Consider the following 22958-nt stretch of genomic DNA (forward strand, 5'->3'; position numbering starts at 1 on the left):
GTTTATTTATTTTCCGTCAAACATAACGATCCCGTCGGTGACGTCAGCCCGAAGCGCACTGAGCTTTTTTAACTGCAGTCCGTTATGCGGTAAATTACTGCATTTTACAGCTTGAAGCTTCCAGAATCGCAAGTCGTAAAACAATGCGCCTTACGCAACGCGGAATACTTAACGTTCCGAACGAACAGAAAATAAACTGTAAAAGGAATACGAAAGCAGTTACTTCATCTCCGAATTTAAATACTTTTCTCGCATAACCGTTAAATGATTAATTAACGTTATAATTTTTTTTATCGAAAGTCAAAACACGCGTGCCGACCTAGTATAGATATAGAATCATGGCTTTCCACTTTCCGGCTTCGCCAGTTACCGTCGAATTTGCGCCATTATATGGACGCGTCTTGTCGAGCGATCGACCGTCTTGCTCGGATCTGCTAACAAAGAACCAGTCATGGCGATTACCTGTCGAATGCCATTGTAAAGTGCGACACCCATAACCGTCCTTCGTGGTGGTCGGGGCCCCCGATAAAAGTTCAGTCACGCCGTGATTTATTAATTATAAAGCATTGTGATCCGCGAAGCCGCATAGTTGCGGTTTCACGGTGATAAAGCAACACGCGGCGCTAAGGATTTCCATCTCGAAAACAGACTGCCGGCTGATCGCCGATAAACGCCCCCGCGATTTATTTAACAGCCGCTTTCAATTGATGCGCAAAGGTGGGACACATACCCTCTCTAACCATTACCGATTAAAATCACAACGTTTTTAATCCGAAAATCAGATTAAGATAGTTATTTAAGAGATTATTAGATTAAAAGGTGTTTTGATAAAAAAAAACACGTGATCGAGATTAGAAAATAAGTGAAATAATGACATAATTAAAAAGATCGTAGTGTATCAAATTCCAAAACTTTTGACAAAGAATTATAAGAAACTGCACAAGCACTGTAAATTATCGTTGCATAAACTTAAATTGCAAAAATAATTAAAGAGCAGTCGAAAGTTTGGATTATTATGAAGCTACAGATTGTGCAGTGTTAATTAAGTGAAATATAAACTGAGACAGTGCAAAACTGATTTGAAATTAATAAAACTCCGACTGCAAGGAGTCTTAGGTGACAAAACAAGCAAGAGACGTCCCACAATGCCTCGTGGGACCAGATTGCAGCTCGTGTGTTAGCTTCTTAACTGGTTATATCATAGTCTTTCGGGCCGTTTCTCATCCCAGCCTCCGTCAACATTTACATACTGAACGCGTGTACGAACGATAACTCGTGATACAACGCGTGATAACTCCACGGAAACAGGCGGTAGATCGTTACACGACATCGATCTGTGACATAATTTGACATGTTACTCTTTAGTATCGATATACATTGTATAATGCAACAATCCACGGTCTACAACTTGAGATTAGCTAATTTCTGTCGCGTTTAAATGTAGAAGTGACGCATGCTTTCTAATCTCCTGTAATTTCTGCTTTGATTCGACAAGTAATGCGTAACTCAGCTTCAACGACTCATATAAATTAATTCTTTACCTCTAATAGAAAAACGATTTCTCTCAGGAAGGACACTTTGAAACTGTCCCCCGTACAAGACGTTGTTTATTGCAGATCGCAGTAATTTATTGACATCTGTTTGCAAAAAGACTCTCACTTTTCGACTTTCAATTTTTATATCGACGGCCGATATCGAGCCTTTTGCCGCGCGAAAAATTGAGATCGCAATAGAAGCACCTCTCGGTTGAGCGTGCAAAACGTAGTGAAACTTAGAGGAAAAACTGACTCCTCGCGATTCCGATTAACCTCCTTAGGAGAAATCCGCGAGCGTTTGCTACGCCGGTAATAATTCAAGCGCATTTGTTATTATAATTTTTCGAAAGTGACACACGCCTCTTGTGCATCGCTGCGGCGAACGATTCGACAAAATACCGGAGTGAGATTGAAACCCAATCGCTGATTAATCGCTAATTGATTACCGCGTTTTAAACGCAGTATGGTAATTTGCACACACGAATCAGTCTATATGATCAAATCACGATCGACTGAGAGGATTAATTTAATTGTTCGGAACAACGGTGCGTTTGATTAACTTGGCAAATTAAAATAGAAATTGGATAATATTAAACGAGTTTCGTTACTGTTGCTGTAGACGATGTGTGACAAATTATTTAAATATAGTCGCTTATGAATTATTGCACTGTTAATTGATACCGACAAGTAGAATTATACGCGTTTAATTCTTCCCTCGATTCACACATTTTCAGCTTACGCGTTTTTCAGCTGCCAATTCTTCATATGCCGTTTACTTGCGACTGCGTTCGTGTAATTAATCGATTAACTGTCGACGCGTAAAGTCTTATCAGCGGCGCGAGTCTCGGGAAAATTCGTATATGGCTAAAAAAACGCGCGATTTCGCCAATCTACGGGGAAAAATAAATGCGCTCGTTCCCCGGATCGCGCCCGATTCTTTTTCTTTTTTTTTTCGTTATTTCTTTTCTTTTGGCAATGCGCGATCCTGCTCAACGCTTCGTCGAATTATATACGTCGTGACCTGTAATTTGGACACTATTTCACATGCCGTAAGCATGCAATCACGAAAAGGTGTTCCCTTTTGTAAGTGGTTCCACCTAGATGAAGAATTTATCGGCTAACAGCCCTTTCTCGAGATTATAATACACGCCGCACACATGATCCGATCGGATCGCAACGTCATAATGTACCGATCCGGCGTATGAACACGCTTAATTCTATCGCCCTTTTTTTTACTTGGCGGTGCTATCAAATTTTCCTGATTCCATGTTAGTAAACGCTGCGTTACGCTGATTGCGCGAACATCGTAGCACTCGTTATCGTCTATTACAGCTGCGATCAATTTCCGATGATACTTTGAAAGACCGGGATATACTAATTTAATTGCAAATACATATAGAATATGTGTGTGCATTTGTAAGAATAAAACTACATATAAAGAATCAGTTTGAAGATTTTAAATAGTCGTTTTATTACTACACGACTCAAATACACGACTGGTCTATTAAGAGAACATCTGCTCGTTTTTTTTCGAAACATATAACCAATAAGAAATGCATATACATACTTCTATAATATATTTGTACTTTTAAGAGAAACCTTCGGATAGGCATACATATATTTCGATAATGCGAAAATATATTAAGAAGTTTCAAAGAATTTAAAGGACTCAGAGCCGTGACAGGGTGGCAGTGTCTAAATATTCTATTCTAAGTTTATTTGTGATATTTTTTCGCAATAAACTTAGAATAAAATATTTAGACACTGCCAGTGCCCTGTCACGGCTCTGAGTCCTTTAAATTCTTTGAAATTTGCGTTTAACACATATGAGCCATACTAATTTATTTATTATATTAAGAAGTCTTCAAATTGCCGCGCTGTAAGGCATTATTTTATAGCTCCCTCAGCGTCATAAAAAAACATAAAATATGTCTCTAAATATAAGCTAATCGCAGTTAATCTTCTCAATTGTCATTTCACTTAAGAATATATGTAGCGTATATTCTCTGCTACCCTTGAATTTATATATTTGATGTCCTTACGTAGATGTATATGTCGTAGAGTAAATTCTCGGAAGGAGGATGAGGCGGGCCAGGAAATGTGAGATCTCGAATGCGGGAGACCGGAAGAAACGCAATAACATCCAAGAGATTTGATTTATTCGAGAGGAAACGAATCTCTGGAGTGCCTCGTATGCGCCCGAGAAACAAATATCCGGCCACTCGAATGGCAAATCAATCGGAACAAAGGCTGGACATATGCATTTGGTTATATTTTTGTTCGTTGCGACGCGACCTTCTGCATTCAGATCGCCGATTACGTAATCGCATAATTGATACGTGAGTCACATAAAGAATGTTAAAGATATCAAATGCGATTACATATTATTCATAGAACATTTTTGCTTCGATCGCAGTATGACTAACTTTAGATATTATAGACGCGTATAGCAAAAAAAAAAGAGGAGTCTAAATAGAGGTAGAAAATAATTCCACGTCCATAAAGATTACAGTAATTAAAAGTTATAATTTAAAATTAAATAATGTTGCATCAAATCTTAAAATGGAATAATATCTTTAAATTATGAAAATGTTTGCTGCGTTCGTTTTAATTTATAAAACAGACGTTATTTAATTTGTCGATCGTGTAGTACTTTTTATTTAATCTCAAGCGCATTTTTATTCTTTTCGTGACGGGGATGCGCGATTATCGTTCATCTCGCAGCTACTTCCGTAAATCTTTACGGACGATAAGTCCGAAAAAAAAGGACAAAATCTTCATTAACCGATGATTTCCTGTGCAGGCGATTATTTGGAAAGCATCGATTAACGTACTGATCGTCCAGATTGGTTCACGGAAACAGGAAGTCTCCCCCGAAAAAGAGAGCAAGACGGAGTTAGACCTCACACGCCGAAGGTAAAACGCTTTCGTGAAATTTCTTGGATCTCGCCGACGAAAGCGCGTATCGCGCTTCATCGAAAAAAGGGAGACGATCAAAATCATGCCGAAAAATGATCCACGAGCGCACGCAACTTATGATACAAATAACCTTCATAATATTTCCGCAAATGGGGGGAACTCACGAATAAGTATCTGAAAAATAAAGCAAACCGATCTGAATATATCTCGTGCGCACCTGGCATTTCATAAAATAAAAAATAAAAGTGTACTTCAGAAAACTTTCATATCTTACATTGCTTTCGCGTAAAGAGACGCGTTTATTCCCTTTTCACGCACAAGCAGGCTCAATTAAACGCAAACGCCGACCTTTTATACCAGTATCTCGCTAAATACTTCCTCGTATTGTTAAATCGAATCCGCCTCGCCGATCAACGGGAGCAAAAAGAGGCGCGCGAAAGAGACGACCGGAAATTCGACGTGGCGATCGTCGCTTGTTAATTGTATCGCGGCTCTGGCGAGGCGTGTCGCAGCGAAACGATAAATCGATATTGAAATTTTCACATTAGCCGGATGTGCGTGCACCACAGACTTCTATACTACTAGACTGCTACTTTCGGGCCGAAAAGTGAGGCAAGAGTTCCGCCCTGTCTTGTTAGGTAAATAAAGGAGTATGCGTGCGTCGGTGTGTCACTGACAGATGCACACACACTACTTTAGTTACCTAACAAGACATGGTGGAACTCTCGCCTCACTTTTCAGCTCGGAGGTCTAGCAGTATACAGGGTGTTCCAGGAGGAAAGGTCAATATTCTGGGACGTGATAGTATCGGTCATTTTAAGCAAAAACGATTATACGTCCCATTCCCCGCTGTTTCCGAGATAGAGCTACTTGAATGTCTCGTGTATTTACTTTTTTCCTGTACACTTCACTCTTCATTCAACCTCATAAACGTCTGCGGGAATTTACTCTTACGCGTCTGTTGGCTGTTGTGCTGATAACATTGTAGAAATGTTCAAAATGCCTCGTCTATTCACAAATGTCGAACGAGCAACACGCCATGCTCACACAAGAGTCGGAAAATGTTGTTAACGGTGGAATTTTTGAAAATTTATTATGATCTGTAAAAATGTATCACTTGAACAATAAATATTAGAAATAGTACGTAGTATTTCTTTCTTGTCAGTAATTTTGCGACTGTACACTCAAATGGCTCTATCTCGGAAACAGTGGGGAATGGGGCGTATATTCATACGAACATTTTTGCTTAAAATGACCGATACTATATCCTCCCAGAATATTGACCTTTCCTCGTGGAACACCCTCTATAGAAGTCTGTGGCGAACACACGCGTGCAAGAGCCTAGTCCTGATCCAGGTTGGAGTCGCGGCACGCGGCCCGCGGATTAAGGCGTGATACAACCGAGGCCGAGGGAGGGTGAGTGCAACGGATACTCTTTCAGTGACTGTTCAACTTGGCCTCAAAATGGATTTATGGGCCCGTAATCGCCAATTGAGATGAATACTTGCAATCGACTGAGACCTTGCGGCCAAAGCGTTGGCACTCCGTGCCGCACTACCGCATGCTGTATAGAACGTTGCAAAATCACGCGGAAATTAAGGCGCGAGTCTTCCGGTCGATTCTATTTTATTAAGCGACATGAGCTGAGTCTGGCTTTCGCCATTTTGTTCTGCATCGACAGAACGTATATAATCTTATTTCCATTCTCTCCTATTTTTATCTCTTAAATTAAACGCTGTCTTGCTGCCACTTGTTCGCAAATGTTTATTGCGCTATCACGTATAAAAATATGTGTAGATGGACGTGCATGATGTGTAACTGTATGTGAGTGTCCGCAAAATCTCGAGCTTGAGCCCGTGGGTTCGTTAAGCCCAAATGACTGTGCGGATCAGTCACCCCTGCGGGGTCTTCCGGTCGATAAATTAATTTGTCACGTCGTAGCATTTAGAAGACCACGTTTTAAATAGGATGTACGTTTGCGGTTTCGTCATTATAAATATCAAACATCGTTTGGTTCTCATGTATAAATATGATAGCTAACAAATTGTGCATGTTAAAGTGGCGAACGAACAATAATTAATCAACAAACAAGGATTGATGCAATTATCCGGAAGTGGAACTTGTACGAAATTCAGACTAGACACTTTGGCGCCCGAGGCCGAAGAAAAAAGTGCGCCCCTTAGTAACAAAAAATATTTCTTTCACGGCATATGAAATATAATAATAATATTTTTTATAAATTATATTTAATATGTTAATATTATAAATTTTATTAGAATTTTAAGTAGAACATCTAATCATCATGTATACAGGTATACGTTGTAAAAATTTGTATTGCTATTTCTGCACCCTTACAAATCTTTTACACGAGGTACTCTGGAAAAAAAACAGTTAGCAACCCATTTTGGGGCCCACAATTAGTAATCGAATTATTTGGATTATTCGTAAATCTACTCTAGGAAAAATTTTGACCGTTTTTTTGCGGTTAAACAACTTAACATTTCGGTTAGTGCCTCTTAAGTGAAAATTATCTTTGCGTTAATGAATATCGACAGAATTAATTGAGAAAATTTATTAGTATTACTTTAAAATCTTGGATATGAATAGAATAGCTAATTGCAATTTTTAGTTACGCGAGGTAAAATTCGTAAAAGATTAGAGTTACGAACAATCCAAATAATTCGATTACTAATTGTGGGCCCCAAAATGGGTTGCTGTCTTTTTTTCCCCCAGAGTAAGTGCCTCGTTCGCCACACCCTAGTCCCGGCTCTGCCGAAATTGCAAACTAACAACTTTTAATTACTTTATACGTGAAATATTAATATAGAGATGTAATTAGACAGTAGGCAATCGGAATTTGCAGCATCCTGTAGGACGGACTCTGCTTTAATAACGCAGAATGATTATGCTCGTGCATTGACAGTGTCAAAATTAGCTGCAAGTTTAGTCAGAATCTTAAATGAGAAAGTTCCAACAGTGTCTGTTTTATGTAAACGACCAGCTGAATGGACCGTTCGCATCTGCGAATTATCATTTGAAATGTTTACATTATTGCATTTTTCTCGTTTCGCAGACGCGCCTTCAGACATTATCTCGTGTCTTTGAAATAAACTCATTTCGCAGAATCGTAAAGCGCATACAATGAGAAATTGTTAAGAACACGCGCTGTAAAACTTTTTACGTGCAATCAATTAAATTCCAATGTTGGTTATTTTAAATTGAAAATATTTCGGAAATTCGATGTTTTGAAAATATACAAGAAAGATTTAATAATTAGTTTATATACGTTAAAGTTTCTAATATGTAATTAAATAATTAAAAAAACCATTTGTCAATTCTAATACAGAAATATACACATAATTTTTACTTAAAATTTACCTTGAAAATCATGTAATCGTGGGACAACATGGCATTTTGAACAACTTTATTAGAGTTTGTTAAAATTTTACCATACATTCTACTAGTGAAATGTATATATCAATAAGTATAATTACTAGTAAAATGGTAAAGTTTCACAAAACTCTTATAAAATTCTTGGAAATGCCACGTTGTCCCACGATTACATGATTTTCAGGATAAATTTTAAGAAAAAATTCTCTCCGTGTATTTGCTTTCTTTTACATAAAGACTCAGTTATTTTGGGACACGTTCTTCAGCTCCAAGAAGTAGCATCTTCCGCGATAGAAGGTTTCATCATTAATATAGAGAAAAGTCCCTAAATATGAAATAGAATTCTAGTATGAGATAGCGCAGTTTCTACTAAATTAATAGGCATTATCTGTTGCTTCCACCATGAATTTATTGCCCTTGGTGTAAAGTCTATTTGATGGAAATTTGATTGTTGGTTTGTGTAATCGTTGCGAAAAAATATTTGTAATTTTTGGACGTTATTAGAATTCTATCTCATAATAGAGGACTTTCCTCTATTGATTGTACATATACTTTGCATACAAAGAGATATCGCATTATTATTCACGTTGAGTCAGTCGATTTTACTCAGTTTCATATTAACGTAAGAAAGAACTTGTCACAACTATTTTAGTAAAACTAACAAGTTTACATCCGTTTTCGTTCTTATCTCAGGTACATTTTCGGCATTACTTTTACCGGATATTTTCCTTTCTGCCGGCTACATTGTCGCTACGATTGTTGATTTAATTATTTTGTTACCAACGAGCACGGCGGCGAATTTAAAAGTTAAATTGTATGCGATTGACGTTGACGTGCATTCGAGAAGCGCGCATTCGTTAAGCGGATATTTATGTTATCATTGACTAAGTGGATTTATGAATTGGCCCCGGTCAAGTACGCATACGTGTGTTTTTAAATACGAGACATTTGCTGTCGATAGCAATTTTTTTTAAATATATCTCGATAATGTCGTGCACCGACCCGAGCGGTGGCCGTGCTTCTGAAGGTTTTTCTAATAATAGCGCGTATCAGTGCGCTGAAAACTGATTAAAAAAATCGCTCGATATACGCCAGCCAGGATATCCCATTAACAAATTAGCACGACACGCCATATAGATAAAAGCATCGTTGCGATTCGCGTCTTATCTGCATTCGTTTGGCCATAAAAGACTGTAACCAGCCTCTCTTTCAAAAATAATAGTTATATAATATCAGAATAAGGAAAATTTACTACAGAGACTGTCGTTTACATCTCGAGGACGAAATGTTGCTTCCAAGAGGATGTGTGTTAATTTAAAAAAGAAGAAATTAAAGTTGCAATTATTTTAATGCCATTTTCCAGAGATTCGTTTGCTTGTTTGATTATATAAAATCGCGTAACTGTTATTTTAAATAAAAACTAGCGAATCGCCCTTTTGGCAAAAACCGCAAGATTAAATGTCACTCTTGTGTACGTGCCGTGAAGTATATTACATAATGTATAGTGACAGAACGTGATTTATAATATTTGGAGTGAAAAGGCATTTGTTGTAATTCAAGTAGCAAGTAAAATATGAGGGATATAGCAACAGCGCGAATAGTTTCTACCTGTAATTCATAGGGTTTATCACACGAGTTATGTCCCCCGTAGAAAAAAATTGTTTTGATAAATTATATCGCATTAGTCCAGGCATACTGGATACACGTTACGTTTATTACGCACATTTGAGATTTGCGTGCCTGGACGGCTCCCTCGTACACTTTTTGCACGCGTATTAAAGTATGGAAATCAATATCCCTTAGTGGGTATCGGCTACTATCTACTTGTACGTAAATGCGATCAAGTGTCTGTCGTGTAACGAGTTATCGAAGTTCTCGGCCGATCGAAACGCGATAACGAGGAAATATGCAACTCAATTACTGAAGATTAAAAATTTATATAAAACTCTGCCTGATATAGGCTGTGTATTTAATAGAGAGATACTTTAAACATTTCTTTTATAATTATACAACAACCAATTTTAATCATAAGCTTCGATTACCTCAACTAAAGGTGCATACGGTGAAAAATAAAAACTTTTAAAAGTAAAATAACTAAAGATCAAACTAAGATCAAGATGTTAAAATTCTTTGTGTTTATCCCTTTTTTACTTATTCTGAATATTATAAATAATATGTATACATATATAAGTATTTAGTTTGAAATTTTTCATACAAAAGAATCAAGTCAGATTCAATCATTTTCTAAACTCAGTTAAGTTAACGTACTTAATAAATTACTCCGAACGATACTTGGCTCAAAAACAATTTTTACATCCTACTGATAATTGCAATTGGGTATATTTAGAGGGATAATATCCGTGCTCAACAATGTCTTTTTACCTCTCGCTATTCGATCGTGATAGGCGTCGCGAGTTTATATCGCGGGTAACGTAATCACTGTTATTTCATCGTGAACGGTAATGCTCCGGCTTAAGACGCTCTACTTATACGCATTATCTCTCGGCAATACACGAAGAGCGAGGGAGAGAACGAGAGAGAGCTGATCTGGCGGGCAATCATCGTTTTCAAGCGTCATTACGAAATTGCTTTGGCAAATGAAATGCACGGTTGTGCGCGCGCATACGCTCAAATTGAGATTTATTGGAAAATCGAAAATACGTTTTTCCTCCCGTCTCTCTCCGCCCAGCAACGGGTCCGTTGCACGGTGCAACGTAGGGCTGTATCGCCCACGCGGTGCATCGACTTACACGAGACCGGCCGCGTGCATGCAATTACGCGGGCAGATTCGAGCGAGAGAGAGAGAGAGAGGGGGGGGGGAGGGACTCTCGGGGAATCGTTTCGCCGGGGGGTCGAAGTCGCTTCGTTTTTCGCCCGCGCGTATAACTCTCTTTCATCATGTGTCGAAAAAAGCATCGGGAACACGAGATGGGAGGCAAGTAGAGACGCTCCAACGAAACTACTAATCTACTGGAGTTCAAGAAACCGTAGTCCTTACAGTTTTGTTCTCAGTGAAAAGCCGCTTCTTAAATGCAGATTTCTTTTCGACTATCCTGGAGTCCTGGACACGCACGCGTATTTGAAAGACTCCTACAGAATATTCATATTTTTATATACGGGGTGAGATTTTTAACTTGAAACTGCAAAATAACTGGAAAAATAAGCATTGTACGAAAAAATGTTGCAAATAAATGCTTGATATTTTCGAGGGAGCTAATTTCATCCCGCAAAAGTTAGCCGCCCACCGCCCTCCTTGGAGGTGGGACGGGGGGGTAACTTTGAAATCTTAAGTGGGAACTCCTACTGTTTATCATACTATTTTATTCTACTAATTAATATGAACAACTTTTGTCTGAAACATTTTTTAGTTGCCCAATACTTTTTAAGATATTCAAGAGAAAATTGATAACTTTTTCAATATTTACCTTATGATAACTAGATAACTGTTGAGGAAGAAGTAGTGCAGGACTTTTTTTACTTGATTTGGTCTCAGGAATATGCTGCTGCAATAGTGCTCCAATTAAAAAAATTTTTTGTGTATTGTAACATCCAGAAAATTTACATACACAAAAATTTTCAATAATTAAAGTACTATTGCGACAACATATTCCTGAGACGAAATCAAGTAAAAAAAGTTCTGTACTACTTTTCCCTTTGGCAAACAATTATCGAGATATCATAACCTAAATATCGAAAAGTTACCAATTTTCTCTTGAATATCTCAAAAAGTATTAGGCAAATCAAAAAATGTTTCTGACAAAATAAATTAGTATGGCTCATATGTGTTAAACACAAATTTCAAAGAATTTAAAGGACTCAGAGCCGTGACAGGGTGGCAGTGTCTAAATATTCGAGGTGATATTTTTTCGCAATAAACTTAGAATAGAATATTTAGACACTGCCACCCTGTCACGGCTCTGAGTCCTTTAAATTCTTTGAAATTTCTGACAAAAGTTGTTCGTATTAATTAGTGCTGTAAGATAGTGTAATAAACAATAGGGATTTCCATTTGAAATTTCAAAGTTACTCCTCGCTCCACCTCCGAGGGTTTATTTGGAACATTTTTTCGTACAATGCTTATTTTTCCAGATAATTTGCAGTCTCAAGTTAAAAAACTCACCCTGTATAAGGAGCGCACTGCAGTGCAGGACCACACGACAAAAATTGCTGCAACGATCCTTCCTTGCGCGATAACCGTGGCACGGCGACAGGCGCGCTTGACGCGTAAATCGGTGATCGATCTCAGAACCCGCTGCGATAATCGCACCGGCCGCGGTGCCGGTCATCAAACCACCTTTTGTGCGGCGCATTAACTGAATCGCGCCACTGTCTACCGGCGAGATCGCGATCGTCAAGGCGATCGATCGCGACGAGATAAAGGGCGACTCGGCCGGAGCCTCGCCTCGTCGATACATCTCTGGAACTCGCCGACTCCACGATCGATCGATCAAGCAGCGGGTGCCTTCAATTAGTCGGCGGAGTTAATTAATTTGACTCGATCGCAATTTACATAATTAGACACGCCGAGCGGGGCCCTTCAGCTCGAAAACGCCGTAATTGCCGCGTCGAATGCGCACGCTTATACCGGTTGCAACTACGAGTGATTGCTGGGAGAGATGCTTGCTAGCTTCCTGCTTCTGGTAGCACGAAACTACTCGACGAATGGATCAAAGTGCGCTGATTGAAACGCACGAAACCGCGGCGCATCCTCGCGCGCGTCTATAATAAGTCGGCGGCGGTTAAGTTCGACGAATTGACAGAGCAATCCCTGCAAGTTAACGTTAATACTATAGCGGTACTTCTCCTAGGCCGCATCGTACGCTCCTATTATACTAACGCAGCGAAATTTATGCAAACGATGGATATAAAGCGTGTTGCGCACGGCACTCTAGTCTTTAATCAACCGTAATTCATAATTCGAAGCACAGTTACCAACGTGGATGGGTTCGATGTTATAAAAAATTGCAAAGGACCTCTTGATGCAAAGGACCTCTTGATGGAACGTCAAATATTATTTGAAAAAGGAAAAGCAGCATTTAAATTTATTGTCAATCGTTAATTTTACCGATCACATACACTGCCTTGAGAATTGATAGACTCGAAGGCAGTGTTCGTCTTTCCCTTTTCACGCGTACGCCCGAGAGGGAGAGAAGAAAGAAAAGAATGGGGGGGGAACGTCGCCAAAACCAATAGATCTAATTCCCGTCGTTCGTCGCCTGTCAACAACACGTCGATTTTCATATAAAATACTCCGCTCCGTTTGTCACAAAGCGCGAACGTGGCCGCGTTTGAGAGCGCTTTACCCGCTGACGAAAGACGACAATCGCTATACGACGTGAGCTGCCCGTTCAGAGTCAGATTTCCGCGGCCGAATTTCCCCCCCGACGTGTCTCCGAGGGCTCGGCGATTCCCCCGCGACAAAGGGCAAGTCCGAGGCGGATACTTCGCGTCCGCACGGCGGAGCTCGAAGAAACGTGCTCGGCTGATGCGTACCTGGAACTTTTCAAGATGTACTTCCGCATAAAGAGCTTTTCACGCTGACAATGCGACGCCGTCGACACAATGAGATCGGTATACTGTGTCTGAAGGGGGCGGATGTTGAATCGTATATAAACCGCGGCATTAAAACGTCTGTAGGGCTCCATGGAAAAATGGAGCGAGGCGCGAAAGGTCGGCCGATTCATGGCGCGGTTGAATAGAGGATTGTGTAGCCGTTAAACCATAAACAGAGTAGCGCAAAATTACTCTTTGTACCGGCGAGATTGGTAAAAGTCTCATACGCGCGTATGAATAATAAAATATTACGATAAACAGGAAAGCGTGGTCGAAGGTTTGCATGAGGCGAATTTTACGCAAGTGCCTCAGGTTTCGTGGATTTTTCTTTTGAAAAGACCTACCATCTATCACGTACGCAGTTCCTAATAATTGAAAAAACTTGAAGAAATATTTAAAAAGCAATTGACTAAAATGGTAATGTAATTTTGTACGAGTCTGAGATATGTGACGTTATTTCCTCTTTTCAATTCAAGTTTATACGAGAAACATCATCGATAGTGCGAGATAACTCACAATCTGGATTGATTTAAAGAGATGCACAGGCAACCTGTTGGTATTCGAAAGCGAATCGTAAAAGACTGGGTGCACTAACCCGATCAGGAGACCAGTCTTTCAAACACAAGTTTGTAAGTTTTGTGCATTTGATTTCACGAAATTGTGATAGTTTTATTATCCGCGAACCTTCAAGACAAGCATTCAAAGAAAAAGAAACATAACGTAATTGAAAAATCGATACGTGTCTCTCAGATTGGTTTATTTGCATTTTGACGCAAAAAAATTTCTTTAAAATTTCATTTAATCGTCCCTAGGTACTTTTTTAAAAAAGTAAGCCAACGTCGCGTAAATATCACCATGTTTTCCCGTATTCCAAGACCTTTTCCCGGACTTGGTCGGACCACAAGGCAGCCCACGCTCGCAGTGCGCGGCAATATTTTTCGGTGCCGCGCGTTTTTATCACCCGACTGCGAGCGCAATGAAATATCGACGACGTAACGTAAGCATGCACATAAGTTACTGCGTGTGCTCTGGCGGTAATCGCGAGCCCCGCGGTCGTACGAAGAGTTATTTGACAAGTAAATCGTCGCGGAGAGATGCATGTGTCACGGTCAAGGGCCGCATCCCGGCCGTTTCCAGATTCGATCGACTCGCGGTTGAGAAGAAGCAGCGGCGATTCGCGCGGCCCAGCTGAATATTTCCTTACTCACTTCTCGGCCGAGTTTTGTTAAAATCCGGAACGAACGACACCGGAGACACCGAGATTACAATCGAATTTAGCAAACGCCCAGTTACGGACGATTGTATGTACGTACACTGGGAATCACCGATGCCTTCCCACGTGAATTTGTGCGCATATCGACACATTTATACATTTTTCATATACATACTTGAAAAATGTATGTCTTTTACCTGTGCCTAAATAAAACGCGGATAATAAAACTATCGCAATTTCGTGAAGTCAAATGTACGAAACTTAAAAACTTGTGTTTGAAAGACTGCAGTCTCCTAGTGTGCATGCACCAAGAATCATTGATGCCGTCCCGCATGAATTTAGGCACAGGTAAAACACGTGTACAGTGATGGACAGAATGGTCGCGACACTTTTTTTTTTAATGAGTTTAGCAAGATTGAGGGTTACGTTTCAAAATCTCCTTCTCCGAGAAGTATTTTACTCGATGGCCGTTCCGAAACCATTTTGAGCGTTTCCGATCAACCTCTCGAGTTGCTAAATTCATTTAAAAAAATTAGTGTCGCGACCATTCTGTCCGTCACTGTACATTTTCCATGTATGCACGTGTATGCAAAGTGCATAAACGCGTTGATATGTGCACAAATTTATGCGGAAAGGCATGATTTCTGCATAATAAAACTAAATGTTATGCAAACCGATCGATAATAAGTCTGCCGGCGCTATGACACGCTCATGTTAAATCAATGGACGATTGAGCGCAATTCTATAGGATGGGAGTGCCCGGTTCAGAACTCTTGCAACGGAAAAGGCGCATCCTGTACCTTGTCAACTGACAGTTGAAAATATACCGGGTGCCCGATCGCGTACGACAACTTTTCCCCGATGCTCGGTGTTATTTTTTTTTGCGTTGCCCCGTCAACGACATCGTCTTTTAGCGAGTGCCAAGAAAAGAGGTGGATTCAGAGACGCGAATGCGAAAACATTGTTTAATTTGATACTTTGCATGTACTGATGCGTTAAAAGTTATATTTAAAAAATTAAAGAATATTTAAAGTTATATTTAAAAAATTATATTGCTACTTTACGCCGTTCCCGCATAAAGATACATTATTTCGTCCTTCCTCGATTTCATACAAGAGAATTACGCACTGCATCCCAAGCAAATCCTATAATAAAAAGCTAAAGAAAGCCGGCCAAGCTCTTTGTTCCGCGTTAATAATAACTGTCTTTTTCTTGGGATTCTGCGCGCTCGAGAAAATAAAAAAAGAAATAATTAAAAGGGACGACGGTTCCCTTTGCGCTCTCGCGTATTGTTGGGAACGTTTTCAATACTGTAATAAAAACGTTAACCAGCTTAGCGATAATACGATTAAATTGTAATACGCACTCGAGCGATATTTCTCAATTTGCCGTAATTTGTGAAATAAAATAGCAATTAACAATAACAAAACCACACTTCGGTATGTAAAACAACTGAATCGCCCTTAATCGTTAATCGAGATCGGGAAATTAATCGTAAATATCTTTCAACAGTAATCGGATTAGGTAAACAGGAATCTCACAAATACGCAGATTTAAGAATTACACACAGAAAAAATTTCCGGATCCAGTGCTATTACACTTCAATGTATCATAAAACAGGATCGATATTTATTTAGCGCCAATCATATTTATTATAGAGAAAGAAATATTTTAATCTTAAATGAAAAATACTAAACTCTAGAATAAAATAATAGTATGTATCGTCTTTTGTCGAATATCGCGGTGCCAACTTCGTGCGTTGTAAGATGGAGGGAAAATTTATTCTAAACGCAAGAACATATAAGCTTGCATTTAAATAAGTGACTCTTGTCTCAATATAGTAAGTCAATCTTTTTTTAATTCGATAGAGAAGAATAAGAATTATTGATTTTACTTTGATATTGTCTTATTTTTATACTAAATAAGGTTGTGAAAAATATAAACGCGTCAAGAATATTGTTTGTCCCGGTAACAGAAATCCTTCTTGTGGGTGTACAATTCGGAGTGAAAGTATTCAAGTGTCGCCGCGTAAAATTTTTGTAAAACTTGAAAATTCGCGAAGGAGGAGGCGCTCCAGTTGCGTTTTCGAGCAGCGACGATTCCACGCCGCGCCGTGTTTAATCGATGTCGCAATGAGACGTGATAATACATTCGGCGATGCGTGTACGCGCGTTCCACGTGACATGGCAAATGGGTCACAGCGATTCCATCGCGGGCGTAGATGAAAAGTTCGTCCAGCCACGGGGGATAGGTCCAGCCTAACAGCGGCCTAAAGCGCGGCCCTTCGTACGGCGAGCGCATGCACAGCTTTCCCGTGTAACCGAACCCCGATGATATCGCATTAACTCGCTCATTAAATTGATCACGAGTAGCACAGGGACGGTTACGTTACTCGACAATCCACCGATACCTGATAATCGTACTGGCGCAACCAGCACGCGAGGCTTGCACGGCGAAACAAAGAAAAGACACGAAGGGAGGGAAGTTTGTCAATAGATAAGTTACACCTCCAGGCGTTTATGTAAAACCGTAATATTGGAAGTGACTTGTTTCCTCGGTAACTTTTAAAAAGATAACGCCTCGAATGCTCCCACGCGGTGATAAAGAAATAATGTATTTCCTATCGAACTATAACGCGTTCCGAGGGGGAAACCACTGAGGGCATTGTGGTGTACAGATTTGCGGCATTACTGGGCATTACTAGACATTACTAGACGTTTATTTGGGCATTAGGCCTTGCTGGGACATTAATTAAGATAAAATAAATAATAAAATTAAGTAATGCCCACTGAGCATTAGTGGGCATTGGTGTACAAGATTTTGGTCAGCGGTTTCCCCCTCGACGCGTCCTCTTCGTGCACGTTTATCTTTAAGTGACACAAACGCGAAAACTTAACGTCGGTGCTCCGAAGCTTCCGTCGAATCCCCGAGTGACGTGACGTAACCGCGCGTCCGAAAAATGCACCGAAATCACGTCGGGGCAGAGGGTGACCCGCGTGGGCTCGAGATCAGATGACCAGATGAGACGTTGGCGTCATGGATGCACGCGTGTTCGTTCGTTCTGCTACACACGACGTGTCAATGGGGTCACGGCAGTTCGATTACCGTCGAGATGTAGGCGAGATCAATCCTCCCACGGGGTAGGTCGGCACCACGGGGCGCATTCGACGGAAGAAAGAATCACTCCGGGGGAGAGAAGCCGGTGGACGCGACACGAAGAAACTGAGGGAGTGGTTTTAAACGCATGATCGAGGCTCATTGTTGCTGGCTTAGTCGCGGGCACTTGTATAACGTGAGTTAAACGAATGGCTTTTTTCCCCCAACTATCTCAAACAATATGGAAAGTCGAAGAAAACAAGTGGGGCGTTGGCCGTCTCTTGTCCGTTGTTTGAGACCAGCGTCAGCATCGAAGACATTAACGAGAAATTTCACGCGAGCTATCGCTGATCAATTCAAGTATCGGTAGTGAAGATTCGTTCGCTCTCTAGGGCCGGTATTCATAATCAGTTTTTATTTCAAGAGTGTCTCAAGTAATATCTTACAAGCAGGGTTGGAATACAGAATTCTACATTTTTTTTTATAAAGTCCGTGCCAGTGGTAAAACCCGGTATTTTTCGGAAAAAAACCGGCAAAAACTGATCTTCTCTATTAAAAACGATAAGTAGAAAACTTTTAGAAAGCACTGCAAAAAAGTATTGTTTCCCCACACAAACTAAAAATTAATATAAAATTTAGTATCTCCGAAGTTCTCGTTTTAAAAATAAGTATGTATTAATTTCAACAAAACAATTTTTTTATTAAAAAACTTATTATATTGGTTTCTTTTTAAAATAGTGATTAATATCTATAATTTAGTATTTAAAACAAACATAAATAAAAAATATAAATAAGGCTCCTATACAAAACAACTTAAATTAACGAAAGTAATGTTGGAAAACGTTTAGGCAATGTGAGCTGTTATACATATATAAAAATTTTTTACACCATCTTCAACGGGCGACGACTCACACTGTCGAAACGTTTTCCAACATTACTTTCGTTAATTTAAGTTGTTAAAACAAACATCTTTTCTCATAAAGACTATAAAAATGACTAATATTTATATAAATATATTTTTAGAATTTTTGCCAATTTGTTCCATTGAATAAAGCTCGGGATGGTAAAAACTTTACCATGGTTTCTTCCACCCCCTGGATTTTTGCAGCCAATCCTGCTTACAAGACGCTAACAGGGCTCTGCGAAGACCTGTGTCCACGATGTTGGTCCAAGTTCTATTGTAGCATCGTGGACACAGGTCTTGACTAAAGCCAACGGCACACGATACCATTGCTCCTACTAAATCCAGTAGGAAAAATAGTATCGCGTGCCGTTGGCTTATAAACACGAGCCTAGAATGTAATTTGCGTGAGAAATACTCTTGACAACAATTTTCCAGTTCGCTGGTTGCGATAGGACCTAACTACTCGATTAGAAGTTTTGCAAAGTTGAACTTGTATTATTTAGAAGATATTCTCTCGCATAATGTTTTCCGAAATATTTCTAGACAAAGCGATCGCGGTACTTGAATAAGAAATAATTGTTGAAACTGTAACATAATTTGTAAAACTGTAATATTCTTCTGATTTAGCGAATTCAAGCGGCAGTAAAGTTCGAACGAGTGCACTTGGAGTTCACTGACTATTAAAACCGCCCGAGTCTAAAATTCCATCAAATAAAAAGTGAAAAAATCAACGAAGTTATAAAAATGCGGTACTAAAATTTAAAAAAAACGTAAAGTTAATCAATCGGCTTTTCTTCAGATTTAATTCTCTGCTGATTCTCTCTGATGAGAGAATAATGAGAGAGTCTTCCAATAATCTGAGAAACACTCATCTTCATTTCTTCTAAAGAAATCTAATCATCCCATTTGTATAGTTTCGTTATAATAATTTATATTTCCGTTTATCCCGCAGCGATAACGGCTCTTCGCTCAACTATACACCTGGAAATTTGTCGGGTGCGCGTTGTAGCTTTTAGGACGTTGCATTCTCGAGGGCTGTACTTTTAATACCGCTGCGCCCTTCGGCATTGTGAACCCCAGAATGGATCAATCATTGTACACGGTCCTCGCTAATAGGCCGATTGAAGCCAGCCAGCTTTGACAGGTACAAGTATGGATATCCAAAGATCCCATCGAGGAGTAAATATAATAACGCGCTTGAAACGTATTCGAATTCAATGTCCCGCCCGAAAGATTTATTTGAAAGATTCATCTGACACTTGTATTTGTTCCGACAGTTGCATTTTCGATTAAGGAAATCGCGACGTTGAGATATTTTACCGGTGGCCGCCATTTATTTTACATCGTCCATACTCGAGGTGAGAATTGAGTCTATCGAAATTGCATTATAACGGCTGAGTTGCAGCCTCGCAGTTTCTATAAATCAAAGCACGACGAGACCCAGTGAGAAATGATTCATCGATCGACGTCGAAATGATGTCGATTCGACGTCGTTTCGACGTCGATCGACGAATCATTTCTCGCTGGGGACCGTATTGCAGATAATATATATTTTACATACTTTACGACGCAGAATTCCGCAACGGGCCCAACCACAGATAAATAGGCAGATCACCGAGTGCTCGCGCGAATCGTTGGAACGGTCGAGACGACTAGAGTATAGACGGAGAAGCGAACAATAGCAATCCGCGGAATCAAGTTGACGCAAGGACAACGCACAAATAATTGTGAAAACTCACCGGAGGGTTGCTGCGCCGTCGCCCGATGCCTGCCGGACCGCCGCCGCTTCCTCTCAGCTTCCTCCATCGGCAATCGGCACAACGCGGCCCTCGCGAAAGAGGCGCTGATTATATCGAGGCAACGCGCGACACGGCACTCCCGGCGTTAACCGACGCGAGGAAAAGAAGTACGAGCCGGCACGATGGCGTCGCGCGGAATGGCGGGAACGTCCCGGCGAGGACTCGGAGATACGCGAGACTCGGCGCGTCTCGCAACCGAACGCGAGCGTTCTCGCGCCGACATTTCTTCTCGCCGCGCGTCACGCGTGGAAAACACGAGTATCTCAACACGCGCGAAGAGACGCGAGTCAAAGTTCGGAGCTCGGTATACCCGCCGCGCCGAAGATTACGACCGGGGTTACTCGCGAGATTCACGCGTCTCGGTGGACCGCCGACGCGCGAGCGTCGTGTAATCTATAGCCGCGATCGCTCGACTTGATCGGCGACAAACTCACCGCCGTCCTGGAAAGCGTCGCGACGTCCGTCTCGGCGCGGGATACCGGCCCGCTGCGTGCCCGCGACGCTCCGCGATGCTTCTCGAACAGACCAACATGGCGCCGTACCCGGCTGCCCCCGCGCTACTGCGCGATACTACGCGAGTCAAGTCAGCAGCGCGCGTCAAGTCGGCGACGCGACGTGAATATCACTTCGATGTCACTCGCGAAATGTATCTCGTATAAACGCGCACTTAAATTCACATGTCTGTCGATAAACAATTCCTCTGCTCAAGTTAGATCGGAGGAATAGCTTCCCGTAGCTCCAAGTGCACGCTCCGAGAAACGAAGACGACGTCGATCGCACGAACGCACGTATCGTCCCGTGCCGCTCGTACGGCAGTTCGAGGGATTACGCGACGCACGTCTAACTGCGGCGCGGCTCGCCGCTCGTTTGTCTCGAGCCGCCGCGCCGCAGCCGAACGTCACTTGTTTTTGTCTCGAGAGCCGCCGCGACCGCTGCGCGCTAAGGTCAGAAAAACTTTCCGTGCGCCGCAGTATCGTTCGAGCCGCCGGTACGTGTGCCACGGGGCGACGTGCGTGATTGTTCTCCGCGCGATTAAGCGGCGCTACGGCCTCGCGATCAAACCTTTCGATTCCGCAGACGCCGCGGGACGTCGTCTTCGTTTCTCGGAGCGTGCGTCTCGAGATGCGGCAAGCGGACCGTTGAATCGTCGTCTACCGTGGTCTACCGTTCGCGCTCGCTATTCCTCCGATGTAACTTGAGTAAATGAAAGTTCGGCGAGTGTTCATCGATAAAAGGCACGTGAGTTTACACGTTTATTTAAGATACATTGCACGAGTGATGTTACAGTGATACTCAAGCCGCGTCGCTGACTCGACTCGCGTAATACCGCGAGGTGGCGCCGGGTGCGCCGCTGTGTTGGTCTGTTCGAGAATCATCGCGGAGCGCAGCGGACCTGGGGCTCGGTTCTTGAATTTATTCGAAGGAGAAACGCATGCGAAAATTTCGCTCTTACAGAAAAGTTGCGAGTCGATAGGCTATTCGCGTGGCTTTTAACCAATCGACTTTCAACTTTTCTGTCAAAGCAGGATTTTCGCATACGTTTCTCCTTCGAATGCATTAAAGAATCCAGCCCCTGGGGCTCGATTCTTGAATATATTCGAAGGAGAAACGTGTGTGAAAATTCTGCTCTTACAGAAAAGTTGCAAGTTGATTGGCTACTCGCATGGCTTTAACCAATAGATTTAAACTTTTCTGTCAGAGCAGAGTTAATTAATTGTGCAACCATAAGTGCATAAAAGTTAATGCTGCGTTCAGCAGAAAAAGCTGCTTTGCGACTGTTGTAAAATTCATGCATCTGATTGGCGTATGCTCTTAAATTCACTCAAGCTTAAGAGAATACGCCAATCAGATTCAAGAATTTTGCAACAGTTGCGAAACAGCTTTTTCTGCTGAACGCAGCCAATAAAACGAATTACAAGCGCAAAAACTATATTTGACTGTGTCGGTCAAAAAGTTCCGCGGATCGCTTTTATTCGCCTTTCCGCTTACGCTCTATTCGAGTCGAACGTTTGAACGAGCACGAGCATTCGTCAAATTGTGCTTCATGAAAAAAGTTCGCGTAAATAATGCACAGAAACGATCCACGTAGATCGAAATAAAATTTACGACACAATCCTGCTATTGCTATTATCATTGCACAGGGTGAGCTTTATTTCGTGATTATTTCGTGAACTAGGGGTGCTTTCGCGACGTAGAGTAAAATGATCCGGATCAAAATGATCCGTGCTATGATTGGTCAAATCTGAAATTTCATTGAATAAAATTTCAATGAGATGCTACGAAATTTCAGATTTGACCAATCATAGCACGGATCATTTTATTCTACGTCGCGAAAGCACCCCAGTTGGAGCGAAAGCTCTCTGGTAGCACGGATATGAACCAAATAACGTTTTACCATCTGGAAAAGTGTATGCCACGCAGTTCCCACGATGGCGCTACAAATCAGCACCACAGTACAACCAGTATGCCCACTCGCTCTTTTGTTTCACGTTCGCGCCGATCCGTACTGCGCATCCGACATGTTTTTATTATAACCAATCACAGGATTT

The 22958-nt window shown here is 41.2% G+C and overlaps 1 protein-coding gene across 1 annotated transcript in view; it reads right to left on the minus strand.

Annotated features, from left to right (window-relative positions):
• The window catches only part of LOC105567566 (thrombospondin type-1 domain-containing protein 4-like), a 104674-nt gene extending 83031 nt beyond the window's left edge, over positions 1-21643 (minus strand). The window contains exon 1 of the mRNA XM_012022512.1: positions 20350-21643. Coding sequence (XP_011877902.1) covers positions 20350-20416 — 67 coding nt within the window. The 5' untranslated portion in view covers positions 20417-21643. The remainder of the gene's footprint in view (positions 1-20349) is intronic.
• Positions 21644-22958: the final 1315 nt, after the last annotated feature.

Source organism: Vollenhovia emeryi, unplaced genomic scaffold, assembly GCF_000949405.1.
Source record: "Vollenhovia emeryi isolate VEMERY1.0 unplaced genomic scaffold, V.emery_V1.0 DF939136.1, whole genome shotgun sequence".
NCBI classification, from domain to species: domain Eukaryota; kingdom Metazoa; phylum Arthropoda; class Insecta; order Hymenoptera; family Formicidae; genus Vollenhovia; species Vollenhovia emeryi.